This window comes from Salvelinus alpinus, chromosome 22, assembly GCF_045679555.1.
Source record: "Salvelinus alpinus chromosome 22, SLU_Salpinus.1, whole genome shotgun sequence".
NCBI lineage: Eukaryota > Metazoa > Chordata > Actinopteri > Salmoniformes > Salmonidae > Salvelinus > Salvelinus alpinus.
Window position 1 is genome coordinate 32,362,582 of NC_092107.1, and position 21,774 is coordinate 32,384,355.

General features: G+C 41.8%; 1 protein-coding gene and 4 non-coding genes across 5 annotated transcripts in view; 3 read left to right on the forward strand and 2 right to left on the reverse strand.

Moving 5' to 3' along the window:
• Nucleotides 1-11,214, forward strand: part of LOC139549435 (ephexin-1-like) — a 30,706-nt gene extending 19,492 nt beyond the window's left edge. Inside the window, exons 8-15 of the mRNA XM_071359931.1 lie at nt 1,250-1,379; nt 1,545-1,619; nt 4,343-4,432; nt 6,181-6,344; nt 6,547-6,705; nt 6,845-6,924; nt 9,539-9,643; nt 9,826-11,214. Of these exons, the coding sequence (XP_071216032.1) occupies nt 1,250-1,379; nt 1,545-1,619; nt 4,343-4,432; nt 6,181-6,344; nt 6,547-6,705; nt 6,845-6,924; nt 9,539-9,643; nt 9,826-10,076 (1,054 nt within the window). The 3' untranslated portion in view covers nt 10,077-11,214. The remainder of the gene's footprint in view (nt 1-1,249; nt 1,380-1,544; nt 1,620-4,342; nt 4,433-6,180; nt 6,345-6,546; nt 6,706-6,844; nt 6,925-9,538; nt 9,644-9,825) is intronic.
• Nucleotides 11,215-12,479: 1,265 nt separating this feature from the next.
• On the forward strand, nt 12,480-12,553 carry trnai-aau (transfer RNA isoleucine (anticodon AAU)). Its single transcript has one exon. It is a non-coding gene; the product is annotated as a tRNA-Ile (tRNA).
• A 2,378-nt stretch (nt 12,554-14,931) lies between these two features.
• trnap-ugg (transfer RNA proline (anticodon UGG)) lies at nt 14,932-15,003 on the reverse strand. Its single transcript has one exon. It is a non-coding gene; the product is annotated as a tRNA-Pro (tRNA).
• A 5,706-nt stretch (nt 15,004-20,709) lies between these two features.
• On the forward strand, nt 20,710-20,781 carry trnap-agg (transfer RNA proline (anticodon AGG)). Its single transcript has one exon. It is a non-coding gene; the product is annotated as a tRNA-Pro (tRNA).
• A 249-nt stretch (nt 20,782-21,030) lies between these two features.
• On the reverse strand, nt 21,031-21,102 carry trnaw-cca (transfer RNA tryptophan (anticodon CCA)). The gene has a single exon. It is a non-coding gene; the product is annotated as a tRNA-Trp (tRNA).
• Nucleotides 21,103-21,774: the final 672 nt, after the last annotated feature.

The following is a 21,774-nucleotide window of genomic DNA, read 5'->3' on the forward strand; positions in this document are numbered from 1 at the left end:
TAATAGCGCATTGGGCCACTAGGAGACAGAACCGCTTCAATGCACCTTGGCATAGATTCTACATGTGTCTGGAACTCTATTGGAGGGACGCGGCACCATTCTTCCACAAGAAACTCCACCATTTGGTGTTCTGTTGATGGTGCTGGAAAACGCCGTCTCAGGCGCCGCCCCTGAATCTCCCATAAGTGTTCAATTGGGTTGAGATCTGGTGACTAAGATGGCCATGACATATGGTTTGCATCGTTTTCATACTCATCAAACCATTCAGTGACCACTCGTGGCCTGTGGATGGGAGCATTGTCATCCTATGGGGGCATACCATGGTAGCCCAAATAATGGCCTGCCCAGCATTTTTATACATGACCCTAGGCACGATGGGATGTTAATTGCTTAGTTAACTCAGCAACCACACCTGTGTGGAAACACCTGCTTTCAATATACATTGTATCCCTCATTTACTCAAGTGTTTCCATTATTTTGGCAGTTACCTGTATGTACTGTACTGACATGTTCCATATAAAGTGATATAGCGATCATCGGCATAGCATTAACAACCATTAACAACATAAGAGCGTCAGTGACTGCTGTGAGTCACCTAGGTATTGGTGACAGTGTGAGCAGCTGTTTTGCTCTGCAGTGAGTGCATTCTCCCCTCAAGGCTGGCTGGGATATTCTTAAGAGCTTTTCACTGCTGCCTCTCATTCCTAAACAGATTATTGATAGACTCCACACAGAGAGGGCAACAATCGCAAAGTCGATGCAAAAAACCCCTCTCATTCTTATAAAACGCTATGGGAAAGAACTAAGCTTGCTGAGCTAGAGATAAGGCTAACTTTAGAGAGGGAGACCTCTGCTGGGCAGTTGGTTGTACTGCCAAGACAGGGTGACATAGTTAACAGGCGGCTGTGTTTTTTTGCAGGACACATAGTATTGATGGATGGATCTGTGTGGTCGGTGTGTTTGGACCTGCCTGGATAACGTCAGTGTGGTGATTTGTTGCTCTGAGTAAAAGTTCCGCTAATATCATAAAGCATTAGTAATAGTAGTCTGCTGCAACATCTAGCAGTTCTGTGAAGCTTGTCTACTCTCTGCGTAGGCCGTCTGTGGTCAGACAACCTCATTGATTCAGTCTGTGGTGGTTTGAACATGCCTGTGTTTTGTGTTGGCTGTCTTTGTGGTGGTTCGAACATGCCTGTGTTTTGAGTTGGCTGTCTTTGTGGTGGTTCGAACATGCCTGTGTTTTGTCCAGACAGGGAAACCAGTCATTCCGTGAGGCCATGGCTCATCTGGAGAACCAGCCGCATGTCCGAGGCCTCACTTTCACCTCCTTCCTCATCCTCCCCTTCCAGAGGATCACAAGACTCAAAATGCTGGTCCAGGTAAGTGGAGCAAGAGAGTGGGCTGAACCAAGATGGGGGGAGCATAGCATTTCTGAATCGCGAATAATAGTTATGATAATGCTTTACTGTGTGCTAATATATTGCAGTATCAGTATCCAGGATGTAAGTTTTGCGTTGAGCTTCTGATGCTGTGTTTTCTTGCAGAACATTCTGAAGAAGGCGGAGGAGAATTCAGAGATGGAGGCCAATGCCATTAAGGCTCACCATCAGCTGGAGCAGGTACGGTAACAGTACCAAACCATGTACAGTACTAAACCAGTTTACAGTACCAAACCAGTTTACAGCACTAAACCAGTCTGGGAGAGATGACAGAGTGCTGGATTTGGTTCAGTACTGGCCTGGGGCATGTTAGAGGAAGTAGTGCGGGTTGTGATTATGGGCTCAGGGCCTGTCATGGTGTTGAGTGTTGCATTAAAAACAATCATCACCATCATCATGTTGGGAAGACTTAGTCTTGCCACGACTCTCTATGCTTTGTAAGGAATGATGACTGTCATGATGAGGTTAGTTGTAGTTGCCACAAACAAAGGAATGTGGTTTTAATTGGAGCATCAAGTATAGCCTCTACATAAATATTTGCTTCTCTCTGAAACAGGTTTAGCACTCTTTCCTTTGGACTCACAATTTGCATATATTCTTTGCCTCACAGTAATGTTTGTTAGAGAGATTCTCTGGTACTTTTATATAATTTTTTGAAAGTAGTTCTGAAAGTGGCATTCATGAGCCACTCGACCTAGTCTCGGGCCTAACAACACCCGTGCCAATATATCCTCCAAACACCGGCTTCTTGGGCATGATCGCTTAATTATACCATGTCATTGTTGAATACCCCCTTCTGATTGGCATGAATGTCATTCTAGAATGTGCATTATTTCCCTATAACGCATGGTATATTTGCACGGTAGAATTCAATGGCTATAGTTCATTTTTACATGTTTTGTTTGAGCTGCTTTTGAAAGCAATAGTCTAATTGAAAACATATTGGTATTATTGAATTTGATTTTCCTAATAGAAAGCTAGAACTGATGATTTCGTTAAGCAAGTCGGAAGTTTACATACACCTTAGCAAAATACATTTAAACTCAGTTTTTCTCAATTCATGACATTTAATCCTAGTAAAAATGCCGTGTCTTAGGTCAGTTAGGATCACCACTTTATTTTAGGAAGGTGAAATGTCAGAATAATAGTAGACAGAATGATTTATTTCAGCATTTCTTTCTTTCAACACATTCCCAGTGGGTCAGAAGTTTACATACACTCAATTAGTATTTGGTAGCATTGCCTTTAAATTGTTTAACCTGGGTCAAACGATTCGGGTAGCCTTCCACAAGCTTCCCACAATAAGTTGGGTGAATTTTGGCCCATTCCTCCTGACAGAGCTGGTGTAACTGAGTCAGGTTTGTAGGCCTCCTTGCTTGCGCACGCTTTTTCAGTTCTGCCCACAAATTTTCTCTAGGGTTGAGGTCAGGGCTTTGTGATGGCCACTCCAATACCTTGACTTTGTTGTCCTTAAGCCGTTTTGCCGCAACTTTGGATGTATGCTTGGGGTCATTGTCCATTTGGAAGACCCATTTGCGCCCAAGCTTTAACTTCCTGACTGATGTCTTGAGTTGTTGCTTCAATATATCCACATACTTTTATTTCCTCATGATGCCATCTATTTTGTGAAGTGTTCTTCGGCTTGCAAGCCTCCCCCTTTTTCCTCCAAACATAACGATGGTCATTATGACCAAACAGTTCTATCTTTGTTTCATCAGACCAGACCAAAACGTACATTCTTTGTCCCCATGTGCAGTTGCAAACCGTAGTCTGGCTTTTTTATCGCGGTTTTGTAGCAGTGATTCCTTCCTTGCTGAGCGGCCTTTCAGGTTATGTCGATATAGGACTCGTTTTACTGTGGATATATACTGTTGTACCTGTTTCCTCCAGCATCTTCACAAGGTTATTTTCTGTTGTTCTGGGATTGATTTGCACTTTTCGCACCAAAGTACGTTCATCTCTAGGAGAAAGAACACGTCTCCTTCCTGAGCGGTATGATGGCTGCGTGGTCCCATGGTGTTTATACTTGCGTACTATTGTTTGTACAGTGTTTGGAAATTGCTCCCAAACATGAACCAGACTTGTGGACATCTACAATTGTTTTTCTGAGGTCTTGGCTGATTTCTTTTGATATTCCCAAGATGTCAAGCAAAGAGGCACTGAGTTTGAAGGTAGACCTTGAAATACATCCACAGGTACACCTCCAATTGACTCAAATGATGTCAGTTAGCCTATCAGAAGCTTTTAAAGCCATGACAATTTTCTGGAATTTTCCAAGCTGTTTAAAGGCACAGTCAACTTAGTGTATGTAAACTTCTGACCCTCTGGAATTGTGATACAGTGAATTATAAATTAAATAATCTTTCTGTAAACAATTGTTGGAAAAATGACTTGTGTCATGCACAAAGTAGATGTCCTACCGACTTGCCAAAACTATAGTTTGTTAACAAGAAATTTGTGGAGTGATTGAAAAATGAGTTTTAATGACTCCAACGTAAGTGTATGTAAACTTCCGACTTCAACTGTATCTAGTAAACTTGCTAGCTACTTCAGTGGATGTTGAACACATTTCTATGGGCAAATGAACAAAATTCTAGTAGCAAATGTGCTCAATTATAGCCATGGTATAAAAGGGATAATCAACTCGGGGCTCTTTGTGTTCTCTGGAACACACCTTCCGAACACACCTTCTAAGTTGTTTATTATTTTCCATAGAACGCATAACCCTCGTTGATTATCCCTTACATAAACTACACATTGACACATCCAGCCCAAAGCGGGAGATTTAAAAAATACTTACTAGTCGCCAAAGTTCCGGAGCATGTCTTTAACTGCCTATATACAATTCCAAGGGAGTGTTGGGATGTGTTCCTTATATAATGGTTTGTTTGTGCATATGTCAGATTGTGAAGGAGTGCAACGAGGGTGTGAGGAAGATGAGTCGTACAGAGGAACTCATCAGCATTGAGAAAACACTGGAGTTCAAGTCTAAGGTACCTGCAGTCACCAGTCATGTGACAACATGTCTATATTCTATATAGTCAGTGAAATTGCCAGACTGGCACAAACAGACTTGGTCAAAGGTTATGTATCTCAGTTAGGTTCCAAGCATTTGGCTACACCCTCAGTAACATCTGCTAAATATATGTATGTGAACTATGAAATTTTATTTGATTGCTTGTTTGATTCCTTTAACCTTTCTGGGAAGGGGGTTCCGCTAGCGGAACACCTGGCCTTCAGCCAGTGAAATTGCAGGGCGCCAAATTCAAACAGAAATCTCATAATTAAAATTCCTCAAACATACAAGTATTATACACCATTTTAAAGATAAACTTCTTGTTAATCCAACCACAGTGTCCGATTTCAAAAAGGCTTTACGGCGAAAGCACACCATGCGATTATGTTAGGACAGCGCCTAGCCACAAACCATACAGACATTTTCCAGCCAAGGAGAGGTGTCACTAAAGTCAGAAATAGCGTTAAAATTAATCACTAACCTTTGAGGATCTTCATCTGGTGGCACTCCCAGGACTCCATGTTACACAATAAATGTTTGTTTTGTTCGATAAAGTTAATCTTTATGTCCAAAAACCTCAGTTTAAATTGGCGCGTTATGTTCAGTAATGCATTGTCTCAAACAAACATCCAGTGAAATTGCAGAGAGCCAAATCAAATTACAGAAATACTCATCATAAACATTGATGGAAGATACAAGTGTTATACATAGGCTTAAAGATAAACTTCTTGTTAATCCAGCCGCTGTGTCAGATTTCAAAAAGGCTTTACGGCGAAAGCACACCATGCGATTATGTTAGGACAGCGCCTAGCCACAAAACCATACAGACATTTTCCAGCCAAGGAGAGGTGTCACAAAAGTCAGAAATAGCATTAAAATTAAGCACTTACCTTTGATGATCTTCATCTGGTGGCACTCCCAGGACTCCATGTTACACAATAAATGTTTGTTTTGTTCGATAAAGTTCATCTTTATGTCCAAAAACCTCCTTTTTGTTCACGCGTTTAGTTCAGTAATCCATATGCACAAAATCCAGACAAAGTCAAAAAAGTTTCATTAAAGTTCGTAGAAACATGTCAAATTATGTTTCTAATCACACCTTAGGGTGTTTTTATCATAAATATTCAATAATGTTTCAACCGAACAATACTGTTTTCATTAGAAAGAAAAGGGAACGAACGTCGCGCTCACGGCCACGCGCGATAAACAACTCATGCTTTCAGCTGAGCCACTTACTCTGAGTGCTCTTATTCTCTCCCCTTTCACAATAGAAGCCTGAAACAACTTCTAAAGACTGTTGACATCTACTGGAAGCCTTAGGAAGTGCAATCTGACCCCACAGACACTGGATATTCGATAGGCATTCACTTGAAAACTACAAACCTCAGAATTCCCACTTCCTGGTTGTATTTTTCTCAGGTTTTCATCTGCCATATGAGTTCTGTTATACTCACAGACATTATTTTAACAGTTTTGGAAACTTTAGAGTGTTTTCTATCCAAATCTACTAATTATATGCACATTCTAGCTTCTGGGCCTGAGTAACAGGCAGTTTACTCTGGGCACGCTTTTCATCCAAACTTCCTAATGCTGCCCCCTATCCCAAATTAAGGAGATCGATAGACCGAAATGTTGGCATTTCAACAGCAAAAAAAACGGATGTAAAAAAGAGATCTCTATGATCTATAATAACCCTGAGTTGAACCTGTGACCCTCTCCCTCCAGTCGGTGCCGGTGATCTCCCACTCCCGCTGGCTGCTGAAGAAGGGTGAGGTGCAGCAGATGACCGGGCCAAAGAGCACTAGGACCATGCGGAGCAAGAAGCTCCACCACCCTGTCTACCTGTTCCTCTTCAACAACCTGCTACTCATCACCAAGCGCAGCTCCAGGTCAGCACATGACATCACCACACAGAGACAGCTAGTGGTCATTTGGGGTCGCAGTGCACACCCACTTTCAGTCTGGGACTTTCTATTGCCCCCCCGCCCCAACACATAATTTTGTATACAGGCAGTTTTGAAGTCCACTTCCTGCCAAACTGCCCTTTGTCACATGAGGCTTTGTATACGTGTGTGTGTGTGTCTTCGACAGTGGTGAGAAGTTCCAGGTGCTGGACTCGTGCACGCGGGCCATGCTGAGAACTGAGGACATGGAAGACCAGGGTCAGATACTGGCTAACGTGTTCAACCTGAAACTTCTGGAGAACCAGGAGGAGAGGCCTGTCAACTACATGCTCAAGACCTCCAGCATGTGAGTGACTACAACTAACAGCATTATATATGAGTCTCAAGCCCCATCGGCACCTAGTGTACTCCGTACAGTACTTCTCTGTATGTCATTGATCTGTTATTAACAATCTCCCATGTGTGTGCCTGTGTGCTGCTGCCAGGAGTGATAAGCTGCGCTGGATCTGTGCTCTCACGCCAAACCGCCGCACGCGATTCATGTCCACCAGCGCCCACCAACCAGGTGAGACGTACACAAAGATGACACACACCGACACAGAGATGACACCCACTACTCACAAATGAACTTTTAGGTACCAAATAACAGGTGGTATAGACTACCATTCAAAAGTTTGGGGTCACTTAGAAATGTCCTTGTTTTCCATTAAATGAGTTGCAAAATGAATAGGAAATACAGTCAAGACGTTGACAAGGGTTTCCCATGATGTCAAGCAAAGAGGCAGTGAGTTTGAAGGTAGGCCTTGAAATACAACCACGGGTACACCTCCAATTGACTCAAATGATGTCAATTAGCCTATCAGAAGCTTCTAAAGCCATGACAATTTTCTGGAATTTTCCAAGCTGTTTAAAGGCACAGTCAACTTAGTGTATGTAAACTTCTGACCCACTGGAATTGTGATACAGTGAATTATAAATTAAATAATCTGTCTGTAAACAATTGTTGGAAAAATGACTTGTGTCATGCACAAAGTAGATGTCCTACCGACTTGCCAAAACTATAGTTTGTTAACAAGAAATTTGTGGAGTGATTGAAAAATGAGTTTTAATGACTCCAACGTAAGTGTATGTAAACTTCCGACTTCAACTGTATCTAGTAAACTTGCTAGCTACTTCAGTGGATGTTGAACACATTTCTATTGGCAAATGAACACAATTCTAGTAACAAATGTGCTAAATTATAGCCATGGTATAAAAGGCATAATCAACTCGGGGCTCTTTGCGTTCTCTGGAAAATAATGCAACTCTGTAGGTCAGTTCCGAACACACCTTCTAAGTTGTTTATTATTTTCCATAGAATGCATAACCTTCGTTGATTATCCCTTACATAAACTACACATTGACACATCCAGCCCAAAGCGGGAGATTTAAAAAAGACTTACTAGTCGCCAAACAATTCCAAGGGAGTGTTGGGATAGGTTTCTTATATAATGGTTTGTTTGTGCATATGTCAGATTGTGAAGGAGTGCAACGAGGGTGTGAGGAAGATGAGTCGTACCTAGGAACTCATCAGCATTGAGAAAACACTGGAGTTCAAGTCTAAGAAATGTCCTTGTTCTCCATGAAAACATACATGAAATTAGTTGCAAAATGAATAGGAAATATAGTCAAGATGTTGACAAGGTTATAAATAATGATTTTTAATTGGAATAATAATTGTGTCCTTCAAACTTTGCTTTTGTCAAAGAATCCTCCATTTGCAGAAATTACAGCCTTGCAGACCTTTGGCATTCCAATTGTCAATTTGTTGAGGTAATCTGAAGAGATTTCACCCCATGCTTCCTGAAGCACCTCCCACAAGTTGGATTGGCTTGTTGGGCACTTCTTATGTACCATACGGTCAAGCTCCTCCCACAACAGCTCAATAGGGTTGAGATCTGGTGACTGTGCTGGCTACTTCATTATAGACAGAATACCAGCTGACTGCTTCTTCCCTAAATAGTACTTGAATAGTTTGGAGCTGTGCTTTGGGTCATTGTCCTGTTGTAGGAGGAAATTGGCTCCAATTAAGCGCCGTCCACAGGGTATGGCATGGCGTTGCAAAATGGAGTGATAGCCTTCCTTCTTCAAGATCCCTTTTACCCTGTACAAATCTCCCACTTAACCACCACCAAAGCACCCCCAGACCATCACATTGCCTCCAACATGCTTGACAGATAGCGTCAAGCACCTCTCCAGCATCTTTTCATTTTTTCTGCGTCTCACGAATGTTCTTCTTTGTGATCCGAACACCTCAAACTTAGATTCGTCTGTCAATAACACTTTTTTCCAATCTACGTCTGTCCAGTGTCTGTGTTCTTTTGCCCATCTTAATCTTTTCTTTTTGTTGGCCAGTCTGAGATATGGCTGTTTCTTTGCAACTCTGCCTAGAAGGCCAGCATCCCGGAGTCGCCTCTTCACTGTTGACATTGAGACTGGTGTTTTGCGGGTACTGTTTAATGAAGCTGCCAGTTGAGGACTTGTGAGGTGTCTGTTTCTCAAACTAGACACTCTAATGTACTTGTCCTCTTGCTCAGTTGTGCACCGGGGCCTCCCACTCCTCTTTCTATTCTGGTTAGAGCCAGTTTGCGCTGTTCTGTGAAGGGAGTAGTACACAGCGTTGTACGAGATCTTCAGTTTCTTGGCAATTTCTCGCATGGGAAAGCCTTCATTTCTCAGAACAAGCATAGACTGACGAGTTTCAGAAGAAAGTGCTTTGTTTCTTGCCATTTTGAGCCTGTAATTGAACCCATAAATGCTGATGCTCCAGATACTCAACTAGTCTAAAGAAGGCCAGTTTTATTGCTTCTTTAATCAGAACAACAGTTTTCAGCTGTGCTAACATAATTGCAAAAAGGTTTTCTAATGATCAATTAGCCTTTTAAAATTTTAAACTTGGATTAGCTAACACAACGTGCCATTCGAACACAGGAGTGATGGTTGCTTAAAATTCAGCCGTTTACAGCTACAATAGTCTTTTACAACATTAACAATGTCTACACTGTATTTCTGATCCATTTTATGTTATTTTAATGGACCAAAAAATGTGCTTTTCTTTCAAAAACAAGGACATTTCTAAGTGACCCCAAACTTTTGAACGGTAGTGAATATGTTATTAATGTGCGTGCGTGTGTGGTCAGCCTCTCCCCAGGTCCAGTGTATTCAGTCGTACTTGTCTCAGGAGCCAGATGAGCTGTCCATTGAGATGGCTGACGTGTTAAACATCCTGGAGAGGACAGATGACGGTGAGACCAGACAACATATCTCCTGGGAGATCTTAGTACTAGGAGCTCTAGTGTAGATTCAACAGGCTGCCTGTTAGTTAATATCTCTTTTTACTCCCTCTCTTTCTTTACCTACACTCCTCTTCCACTCTTCCCTCTCTCTCTCTCTCTCTCTCTCTCTCTCCTCTCTATCACCCCCTCAGGCTGGATGATGGGTGAGAGGCTCCATGATGGAGAGAAGGGCTGGTTCCCCTGTCGGGTAATAGAGGAGATCAAGAACCAGGAAGTGCGGGCCCAGAACCTCAGGGAGAGCCAGAGGATCCACCTGGCCCAGGAAGGGGGCACTTCCTCAGGGGCCAGACTGGGCTCCAGGGGTGTCAGACGCACCCCCAAAACCCCCAAAGTCTCAAATTTCTTCGGTACCTGGACTGACCAGTCAGAGGAGGAACAGTGAAGCACATGATATTCCACACTGAAAGTGATTGGTTGGAACCCCCTGGCATCAATTTTTACTGGACCACATGGATCAAATGACAGAGATCATGTGATTTGAGTATGGGATTGCATTGGAAGAAAGTGACATCACGCAATGACATTATTTCCGATTAACTGTTTCCCTTTCTCAGGTGGTTTTGGTGTGCCAGGGTTTAGGTTCCCAGGCTCCAGGGTTTAGGTTCCCAGGCTCCAGGGTTTAGGTTCCCAGGCTCCAGGGTTTAGGTTCCCAGGCTCCCCTGATCGGTCCTACAATCAGAGTACTTCTTCCATAACTCCAACACACTGCATGTCTTACACTACTTCCAGTGGAATGATTCAGCACTAACAGTCTAACTGTAAAACAAGGCTCTGGTGGAACAGGAGCTATGCATGTGATGGGAGAAGATAACCACAGAAACAGTTCTCAAGGGGATGGTAACATGTGAATGTATCGTAACCTTGCCTCAACTGCATGGGCCAATTTTTTTCTAAATTTTTTAAAAGCGCTTCTTTGCTAGAAATGTAATTCCCCCAGAACAATGGCTTGACGATCCACCCTTTTGTAAAGAGCAACTCCTCTATTGAAACCATACAAGAAGCACGTTTTAAAATCCACCCACCAGCACTGAATGGAAATTAACCGTGAATGTTTCATGATTCTGTACAGTAAATAGAACAATCACATGACAGAGTGCTTAGTATTGGGCTGGAGGTAATTGACTGGAGAAGACAAGCCCTACAGGATCACAGGCCTTGCTTAATCAGTGGACGTGTTTTTGGGGTCAGTTCCCTTGCCAATACTGATATGCCACTTACACATGCACACTGACATACGCACGCACACACACACTTGGGGAAATCCTGCACAACTTCTCCAATGTCAAAAACCCTCCACAGACACCTGGTCCTGAAGCATCTGCACAGAATGTGCCAGCACACCCACAGCACTGGAATGGCATGCGAGTGACAAAACATGTGTGTGTATGATGAGTATGTGTATGTGTGCATACTGTATGCCTTGAATGTTCAATATATAATTAAATAATTACTGAAACATTGTGCAATTTAATTATGTAAGAAGTAATTTATTGTTAATAAAATCTAAATCTGAAATTCAACTGGACATGATTTGTTTATTATGTTGATAACTGGTTTCACTGGTATTTAACCCACGTGTTAAACCCTGATTTAGGTTCATCTCTGAATGAATTCCTGGTAATATGGAGATGTGATTTATTTCAGTTGAAGGCATTCAGTTGTACAACTGACTAGATATCCCCCTTTCTCTTGATAAGTGTGTGAATTTGACCATTTTCTGTCCTGCTAAGCATTCATAATGTAACAAATACTTTTTGGTGTCAGGGAAAATGTATGGAATAAAAAGTGCATACTTTTCTTTGGGAATGTAGTGAAGTAAAAGTAGTCAAAAATAGTAAAGTAAAGTAGATACCCCCCCAAAATTACTTAAGTAGTACTTTAAAGTATTTTTACTTAAGTACTTTACACCTACTGACCTTAGGGATGGTGCCAGGTTTCCTCCAGACATAAACAGGTTTCCATCCAACCTTTTTATGTCAGATAAAAAAATGTCACGACAGGTCTAATGTAAACAGACGGGACATTTTCCAAATTTCGACAAAACAAAATAAACTAGACAAAGTGGGATCTTTTCTTGTCGGTAAAATTAAGTATGCGAGAAATTTCGGTGGAAAAGCTTTTATGCACAAATATTTATATAGTAACCATCCGATTGACATATTGTGTGGTCCTCCCACTACCACTCGTCTGGAAAGCAATCACAGCATGCTACCGATGAATGAAATGATGATGGACTTCACAGGGTGGTGTAAGTGCACGGTGATGAGTTTGATGCTCCTTTCAAATAAATATCGAGGGCTCTTATTCTGGAGACATGATCATCGATGCTTGGCTACCGTTTGACAAATAAAAATAATATTGCTCTTTTGTCCATAATCTCACCATGTAGGGAAGGCTATACGTGCCCTCTAGCCAACAGCGCTACAGAACACGTGCCAATACCAGAGTGAGCACACTCGCTATATTTCGCCATGTTTTTGTGAGAAAATTATCAATAGAGTTAAAATGGGATGGAAACCCATTTCACATGTTTTTTATTCGGTACGTGGGAATTCAACCGCAAAAGGCATTTTTATGTTACACGTCATCACACACAGCCTCTTACCTGCAACAAGTCAATTTGATGTTAACCTCTCTGTGTGAAAATGCACATATTGTTTTTAGGCGGATTTTTGAATATACGCATGGAAATCTGTTGCCAATTGGGTGAACAGATTAGTGAGAACTACCCTCCAGCAGCTGTATGGATTATCACTATATTCTCTACAACAGGTGAGATATGGAAGGCCGGTTAGCTCAGTTGGTTAGAGCGTCGTGCTAATAACGCGAAGGTCGCGGGTTCGATACCCGTACTGGCCAGAACCTTTTACCACAGATTCTAGTTTTACTGTAGTCAAAGGGCATTTAATGAAATACCCATCTCGGCCGTTTGAAGACAATGAGAACAAGGGTAGGCTAACTATGTCTGTATTAACCAAATCATCAAATAATTTTACAATCTGTCATATCAATATATAGTTCAGTGAGTGTACTAGCTAGATTACACTAAATCTGAATTTGTCCTGCTAGGTGACCTATACTGGGACATGCTTAAACCACCTGACCAAGTCCTAAAGCAATGGGATTCCATAAATCTTTCTCAGATTATTACCAATCCCACAAGGTATGACTCAAAACCCCCAGAAAAGGCTGCTCTCGTCGATGTTTTCCTCACAAATAATGCTGATAGGTATCAGTCTGGTGTTTTCTGTAATGACCTTAGTGATCACTGTTTTACAGCCTGTGTTCATAATGGCTGCTCAGTGAAACGGCCAGTCCTGATTTGTCTTAGAGGCTTGCTAAAAAACTTTAATGAGCAAGCCTTCCTTCATGACCTGGCCTCTGTAAATTGGTATAGAATCAGCTTGATCCCCTCTGTCAGAGACACTTGGACCTTCTTTTTTGATATTTTCAGTGGTATTGATAACAAACACGCCCCCATAAAGAAAATGAGAATTAAAAACAGGTTTAGCCCCTGGTTTGACCGTGATCTTGCAGGGTTACTCCACCTCAAGAATTGCATTTGGTGAAAGGCTCGGCACACACATACTCAGGCTGACTGGCCCACGTTCAGGCAAATGAGAAATAAGTTGTCACGCCCTGACCTTAGCGATCCTTATTATTCTCTATGTTTGGTTAGGTCAGGGTGTGACTCGGGTGGGAAAATCAATGTTTTCTATTTCTTTGTGTTTTTGGCTGAGTATGGTTCCCAATCAGAGGCAGTTGTCTAACGTTGTCTCTGATTGGGGATCATATATAAGTTGTAATTTTCCTTTTGGGTTTTGTGGGATCTTGTTTTCTGTTTAGTGTTTTTTTGCCTGACAGAACTTTTCGCTTTTGTTTTTTGACTTTCGTTATTTTGTTTGAGTGTTTTTGAATAAAAAAATCATGAACACTTTCCACGCTGCGTCTTGGTTCACTCTTCCTACCACAAACGAGAGCCGTAACATAAGTGCACTCAGTCTATCCGGAAGGCCAAAGTGAGTTACTTTAATTAAGGAGCAGTTCTCTCTCTGTGGGTCTAACCCCAAGAAGTTCTGGAAAACGATTAAAGACCTGGAGAATAAACCCTCCTCCTCACAGCTGCCCATGTCCCTTAAAAGTTGATGTGGTTGTTACTGACAAGAAGCACATGGCTGAGCTCTTTAAATCACCACTTCATTAAGTCAGTATTCCTATTTGACTCAGCCATGTCTTCTTGCCCGTCCAACATTTCCTCATCTCCCACCCCTTCTAATGCAACTAGTCCTGATGCTCCACCCTATTTTTCCCCTGCTCCGCTACAAAGTTTCTCCCTGCAGGCGGTCACTGAGTCCGAGGTACTAAAGGAGCTCCTTAAACTTGACCCTAAAAGAACATCTGGGTCAGATGGTTTACACCCTTTCTTCTTTAAGGTTGCTGCTCCTATCATCGCCAATCCTAATTCTGACGTTTTTAACTTGTCTGTCCTCTCTGGGGAGGTTCCCATTGCCTGGAAGACAGCCGTGGTCCGTCCTTTATTTAAAAAGAGGGAGATCAAGCTGATCCTGTGATAGGCCTATTTCTATTTTGCCGTTTATCAAAAGTGTGGGAAAAACATGTCAATAATCAACTGACTGGCTTTCTTGATGTCTATAGTATTCTCTCTGTTATGCAATCTGGTAGCCGCTCAGGTTATGGAGGTGTCACTGCAACCTTAAAGGTCCTCAAGGATGTCACCATTGCCCTTGTTTCTAAACAATATTGTGCTCTACAACAAAGCTTTCTTAGTGTCCAACAAGCTTTCTCTGCCCTTAACCTTCTTCTGAACACCTCCAAAACAAAGGTCATGTGGTTTGGTAAGAAGAATGCCCCTCTGCCCACAGGTGTGATTACTGTCTCTGAGGGTTTAGAGAGAGGTAGTCACTTCATACAAGTACTTGGGAGTATAGCTAGACGGTACACATCACATACGTGTTTGTTTTCGTTAGAAAAAGCACATAAATATATATATAGATAGTCTGGATTCCGATATTGCTCCTTCTCATTATTTATGTCTTAATTCCATTATTTTACTTTTAGAATTGTGTGTAGTTTTGTGAATTGTTAGATATTACTGCATTGTTGGAGATAGGAACACAAGCATTTCGCTACAGTCACTATAACATCTGCTAAATATGTGTATGCGACCAATAAAATGTGACTTGATCTGACCTAAAAAATATAACATTTGAAAATGTGGGCTCGTCCGGGATTTGAACCCGGGACCTCTCGCACCCAAAGCGAGAATCATACCCCTAGACCAACGAGCCGCTTTATTTCCATCCACATAATCCACATTTTGACACATTGGTATTGAACATTTTACGAAATGCGTAAAATAATCGGAATATATCCTCGGTATGGCCACACAACACAAAACGTAGCTAGGCGATTGTCTCGCTGCTAGGGAGAAACAGAAATGTATATATCGCCTGGTGGCACGTAGCAAGCTCAAGATGGAAGATATTCTTGAGTTTCTAAACGTTCTGCAATGTATATTTCAATTATATTTGGTGTAACTGTCACTGCCATAGTAACCTAACAGGAATAAAAAGACGCCTGCGCGACCTCGCCACATTCGTTTATCAGGGTAGACAGAATTTAGGTTGAAAATGCAAATAGTACTCAACTGCAGCCCGCAATTCGGGGCGCTCCTACATGTGGGCCACCCTCGAGAACCCCCCCCCCCCTATGCCAATAGGCTTGGGAGACATATGCTACAAATGGTGTCGCCCCTGCCTGCTGTGTACCGGAGTCCAGGCTGGTGCAAAGGGGACTACGGTGTGTACTAGCTATAGTGGCTACTGTTGTCTTCAACCGCCTTCTCTTCCTTCTGTGTGGTTTATCGGTGGTTGGTGTTTCGCACGCCTCTGAAGAGGGAACGCAACACCCTACTACAACTCAACTCTCCGTGAAGCGAAAGAGGTATGGACTGTAGGTGCGAGTAAGGATGACAAAAAGGCACCGCTTACTAGGATTTATTTCCTTACACGGCAATATGGGGAAAAGGGGCTGGACGGAACCAAAGCAAAGAGAGTAAATATCAAAGCTCCCCCTCTCCTATCTAACCTGCCTACCCACTACTTACCTATCTTAGCACCACCTGGTGCCCTAACCAAAATACAGGGGGTGGTCCGCCCAGGTCTTACCTAGTGTGCCTAGACAGTGAATATACTACGGGTGTATGTACGCCCGCGGGCCTCTTGCCTAAACACTCCCTAGGTGCCTTCCCTTTCGGGAACAAATGAAACAGAATATTAAACAATCCACTTCACAACAAAACTGAGAAAAAACTCAGGCCATTAAAGAAGCTTTGACAAAGCAACAAACACACCAAAGCTGCTAACAACAACAGCTAACATAGTACATACTCACGACCAACATGCTATAACCCTCAGCCATAAACCTCTCTCTCAGCAATGATCTCAGCCTAGCAATGATCTCAGCCTAGCAATGATCTCTCTCTCTCTCTGAACAGAACACTGGCTTTTATAGCTTCAGGTGGCAATGGTAATTAGAGACAGCTGTATCTTGACGAGGGGGCGGGGTCAGCTCTCCAATCATCCATTGGGGCCGAACAATCAGCTGCTTGGGGAGAAATTCCAGGAAGCCATCTCCTGAAACACACACACTCAAATAGAAACTTCAACATAGAAACTGGGGAACGTAACAGTTGGCATCCAACTTTATGCTGCATTACCGCCATTTACTGTTCTGGAGCGCACCTGCCTCCCGCTTATGTACTGGAGTCATAGTTTAGAAATGTACCAATAGAAGTATAAAGAGGGGTTCCTGCAGATGTAGGAACACCCCGAATTGCGGGCTGCAGTTGCACTGTTCTTGAAAATACTGTAAAACAGAACAATATCCTTGAAAACTGGAAACATTCGCTTTTTGACGGTTCTGCGGAGAGTGCTGCCACAGATAGATATTTAGTTATTAAAATCTTTGGTGCTGCCTGACTAAAGCTGAATTGTGGCAGTAGCTAGCTAGATACAGTAACCTAGCTACAACTTTTTATTCTACTATTCAAACACAATCACACTCGATTTGTGCAAACATGTACAAAAAGTATTTCAGCGTTTGTGTGGCTTAATTCATTTAAGAATACACAAACTTTTGTTCCAATTAATTCGTAGGAAAAGACACACATTTGTGTTACTGAAGCTTATACATCTAACCTGAAAATGATTATTATTATTATTATTATTTTTTTTTCACCTTTATTTAACCATGTAGGCTAGTTGAAGGCAAGTTCTCATTTATAAGTGCGACCTGGCCAAGATAAAGCAAGGCAGTGTGACACAAACACAGAGTTACACATGGAATAAACAAACATACAATCAATAATACAGTAGAAAAAGTCTATATACAGTGTTTGCAAATGAGGTAAGATAAGGGAGGTAAGGCAATAAATAGGCCATGGTGGCGAAGTAATTACAATATAGTAATTAAACACTGGAGTGATAGATGTGCAGAAGATGAATGTGCAAGTGGAGATACGGAGTTCAAAGGAGCAAGATAAATAAATAAATACAGTATGGGGATGAGGTAGTTGGATGGGCTATGTACAGGTGCAGTGATCTGTGAGCTGCTCTGACAGTTGGTGCTTAAAGTTAGTGAGGGAGATATGAGTCTCCAGCTTCAGTGATTTTTGCAATTCGTTCCAGTCATTGGCACATGTAAGAAATTGTATAAGATACTGGTAACTTGTTTTAACCACTTCTCAACATAAGCTATAACTTGGCACAACATGCACCCATCCCCCACTATACCCCCACACTTTGTACCCTATTAAGTAACCACAGACCCACACACTCAACCCTCCCCCATGAATAGGCCCCTGTTAAAACAGATGCACATGCATTCTGCTCAAGGATGAGACTTTAAGACAAAGAACTGTGGGAAGGGCCAATGGAAACGTCGACATCAGGCCGAACTGGACTACCCACGACCCAGATCGACCAATCGGAAGGCCAGACTACCAGATCAACCTACTTTGCTTGTTGCCTATATAATCTGTATGAACTGTTTTAGAGGGCTCTCTTCCAACGATTCCATACGAGTCAGACAGAAGGAGCCGTGCTGCACGATTTACTAAGATATTTTTACATATTAATAAACCGCCTTATTTTATAATTATCCACCTCGTCCTATGTCTCTACTTGATCTCCTGTCTCCAGTAAACGTTTTACTAACACACATCATATGGGTAGACAAATAATGTTATGCAGCAAAACACAACTATAATTTTTTAGGACACAAACCAGTAATATGAATCACTGTTGATCCATCCTGTTCTGATCTAATGAGATGGATGTAGGATTTCCTACGGCCTAGAATTGTAACGATCGTCGTATCGAGGAGAAGGAGAAGACCAAGGTGCAGCGTGGTAAGTACTCATAATTACTTTTAATGAATACTAACAAAACAACAAAAACGACAAACGAACAGTTCTGCCAGGTGAACATACACTAAACAGAAAACAACCACCCACAACGGAAAATAGAAATCATTTAGAAACATGAAATAGTTATGAGTACTATTTCAGCCAATGTTATAATGCATGCACTGGAAGGTAGTTCATTAGGGTCACGTTACAGAAGGAAATGTTCCATAGCTTCAATACCGCCGTCGTGTGGAATATTTGTGTATAACGACTCAACATCAAAAGTAACTAACAAGGTATTCTCAGGGAGAGGATCAAGAGGTTTCAATGATAAACATCATACTGCTGGTGTCCTTTACAAAGGAGGGGAGCTGTTCTGCAAGTGGTCTAATAAAAAAGTCAACAAAAGTAGATAGAGGGGCCGTTACTGCATCAATGCCCGCTACAATAGGGCGCCCTGGAGGTTTTGTAACATTCTTGTGTAATTTCGGCAAAGTATAGAAAGTGGCAATTTTAGGGTGTTGAATAGCCAAAAAGTCGTGTTCTTTTTTGGTTATCTGACCAGAACTTAAATACCCATCTAGGACAGTAAAGATAGTATTCTGAAATTGGGAAGTGTGGTCACTTCTGAGTTTCTTGTAAAAGGTGTTGTCAAGCAGCAGTCTATGACACTCATCATGATGACGTCATTTATCTTCAGGACGTAGCTCTAGAAAGAGGCCAGAGTTCCCGACTTACAATTCCGAGTTGGTTGACCATTCAAAACATATTTCCCAGTCGGAGCTAATTTTTTCCGGAATTTCCAGTTGTCTTGAACTCACTAAAGTAAAGTTTTCGTAGTTCAGAGTTAACAGGTGTTTTGAGCGAGGCACAAATCATGCTTCATTGACAGCATGGCCAATGTTGAATGTTTATCATTTTAAACATGGAAAAGAGTCACTTAATCCCAGATTTGGGACCACACAGCCACTCCACAGAATAGCAAGCTAGTAATTGTTTGCAATGCTTGCAGTTAGCCACTGTCATTTATTCCTTCCAAACCACTCTTTGTTGAATTTGCGATTTCCAACTTGTTGTGTAATTTTTATTGTAAGGATCGACGCAGGAGACGAGAAGCAGCTACAGAGAGAACATTTAATAAACAACGACATGAAACAGAACAGGAACAGCGTTTGGACAGGGGGAAAATAACAACATCAATGCTGACACGGAACAAACGGAGGAGCAGACAGATATAATCAACAAAGTATTGGAGTGAGTCCAGGTGAATCCAATATTGCGCAGCTGTGCGTAATGATGGTGACAGGTGTGCGTAATGAACGGCAGCCTGGAAACCTCAAGCGCCAGAGAGGGGGAGCGGGGGCAGGCGTGACAGTTTATGTCCAATGGCCGATGAGCACTGATACATTTTATCTATAATTTCTCTTCATTATTTTTCTTCATATGACCAGGATTAAAAAGGATTTGCCTGTAGATTTTCAACATGATTCATGATGATGACTGAGGCTTGACCACATTGAGCGGGCCAAATCCGACGTAACAAGAACAGCCACAGACAGAAAACTCTAGTCTAGTACTAGGGTGGCTGGAGTCTTTGGCGATTTTTAGGGCCTTCCTCTGCCTGCCCGGTATAGAGGTCCTGGATTCCTACTCATCACTTATTTTTATTATAATATTATAACCACATCTCACAATGGTGCTATTTTAGTACAGTTAAATCAAAGCAAAATCAATGTCTCACAAGATCACATAATAATTAGGCTAATTAGTATTTTACATAACAGAACCAAATGTATTACTATAAAGGCTACTGTAGCATAGTGTGCCTATAATATGTTGCATCAAAAACATCTCTGTAACAGCACGTCCAAGCAGGATAAGCTTTGATTGAAACAAAATAGGCCTACAACGAAGGCTAAAAGTTTGTTAACACCATCTGCTTTAATTTGCCCACGAAACAGTAGTTAAAGTAGATCTAAGTACATATTCCCATGAAACTGATTGAGATCAAACTTTTTCTAACAATATGTGTGGGCACTTAGCATAGGAAAATGTTGCGATTGGAGGATGCATGTTATACGATGATATGTAGTAGGCAAGCAACAGCTGTCTGTACAAACTTTGATTGAGTAATTATGACATAAAAAAAATATATGTTTGTTCGCTCACCTAAAAAAGTAGCACTACATCACTGGACAATATGGACAGTATATGAATAAAGGTAGAAAATCCAAGACAGTCAAATGATATAGTTTGAGGAGTACTTCTGTCTGTAATAAAGGCCTTTTGTGGGGAAAAACTCATTCTGATAGGCTGGGCCTAACTGCCCAGTGGGTCGGCCTGGCTCCCAAGTGGATTGACCTATGCCCTCCCTGGCCCACCGGCTGCGCCCCTGCCCAATCACGTGAAATCCATAGATTTAGGGCCTAATGAATTTATTTAAATTGACAGATTTCCTTATATGAAATGTAACTCAGTAATATCGTTGAAAATGTTACGTGTCGCGTTAATATTCTTCTTCCGTACAATTGATAAACCCTGCATTATTGGTTTCACTTATAAAGCTAAATATTTCAAGCTTGTCCACGGCTCGTTGGTCTAGGGGTATGATTCTCGCTTAGGGTGCGAGAGGTCCCGGGTTCAAATCCCGGACGAGCCCACATTTTGTAAATAATTATATTAATATTTTGAGCATGCAGATCTACAACTATAATATCTACCAATAGCAGAGACCAAAACGATGCAACACAGTCGAACGCTGTTGTGTAAATGTGTTTTATTTTACAAGGTGGATGGCGGATAGGGCTCTCTTCTCATTTAGCTTTCAAATAGCAACCTAAGAATAACTGTAGTTTACAATCTAGCAACCCGGAGTTTATACAAAGACAACACATACTAAGAAAATGATTGACCCCGACGTGATTTGAACACGCAACCTTCTGATCTGGAGTCAGACGCGCTACCGTTGCGCCACGAGGTCTATAACATCTAGTAGTACAACGTCAGTAAAAACAGTTGTTCAACGTCTATATTTCGCTACATTTATTGTAACGCTCTAGGTAGTTTATGTGACATAGCAAGAACTAAGTTGTTGCAAAACACCCCTTTGCGTGTTACAAAATATCCGCATTGTCTTTAGCCTATGACCAGGCAGGAAAAATAAGAAAAAAAACACTGGTCAGGTGTATTCAGGATGCTTTGAAAATTAAATGAACACTCCAAAATCAACTACTTGTTACTTTGAGATTTTTTTGAATGGGGCTTTTAAAGAGCAACCAGCATCCTCTACTGACAGGATGAGGTCAATATCCTTCCAGGATACCCGGGCTAGGTCGATTAGAAAGGCCTGCTTGCTGAAGTGTTTTAGGGAGCGTTTGACAGTGATGAGGGGTGGTCGTTTGACCGCGGACCCATTACGGACACAGGCAATGAGGTGATCACTGAGATCCTGGTTGAAGACAGCAGAGGTGTATTTAGAGGGCAAATTGGTCAGGATGATATCTATGAGGGTGCCCAGGGTTACGGATTTAGGCTTGTACCTGGTAGGTTCCTTGATATTTTGTGTGAGATTGAGGGCATCAGTTTAGATCTAATGGTACATTTTCATTAAGCTATTACTCCAGTACATATAGGTGGGAGGCAAGGGGTGAAT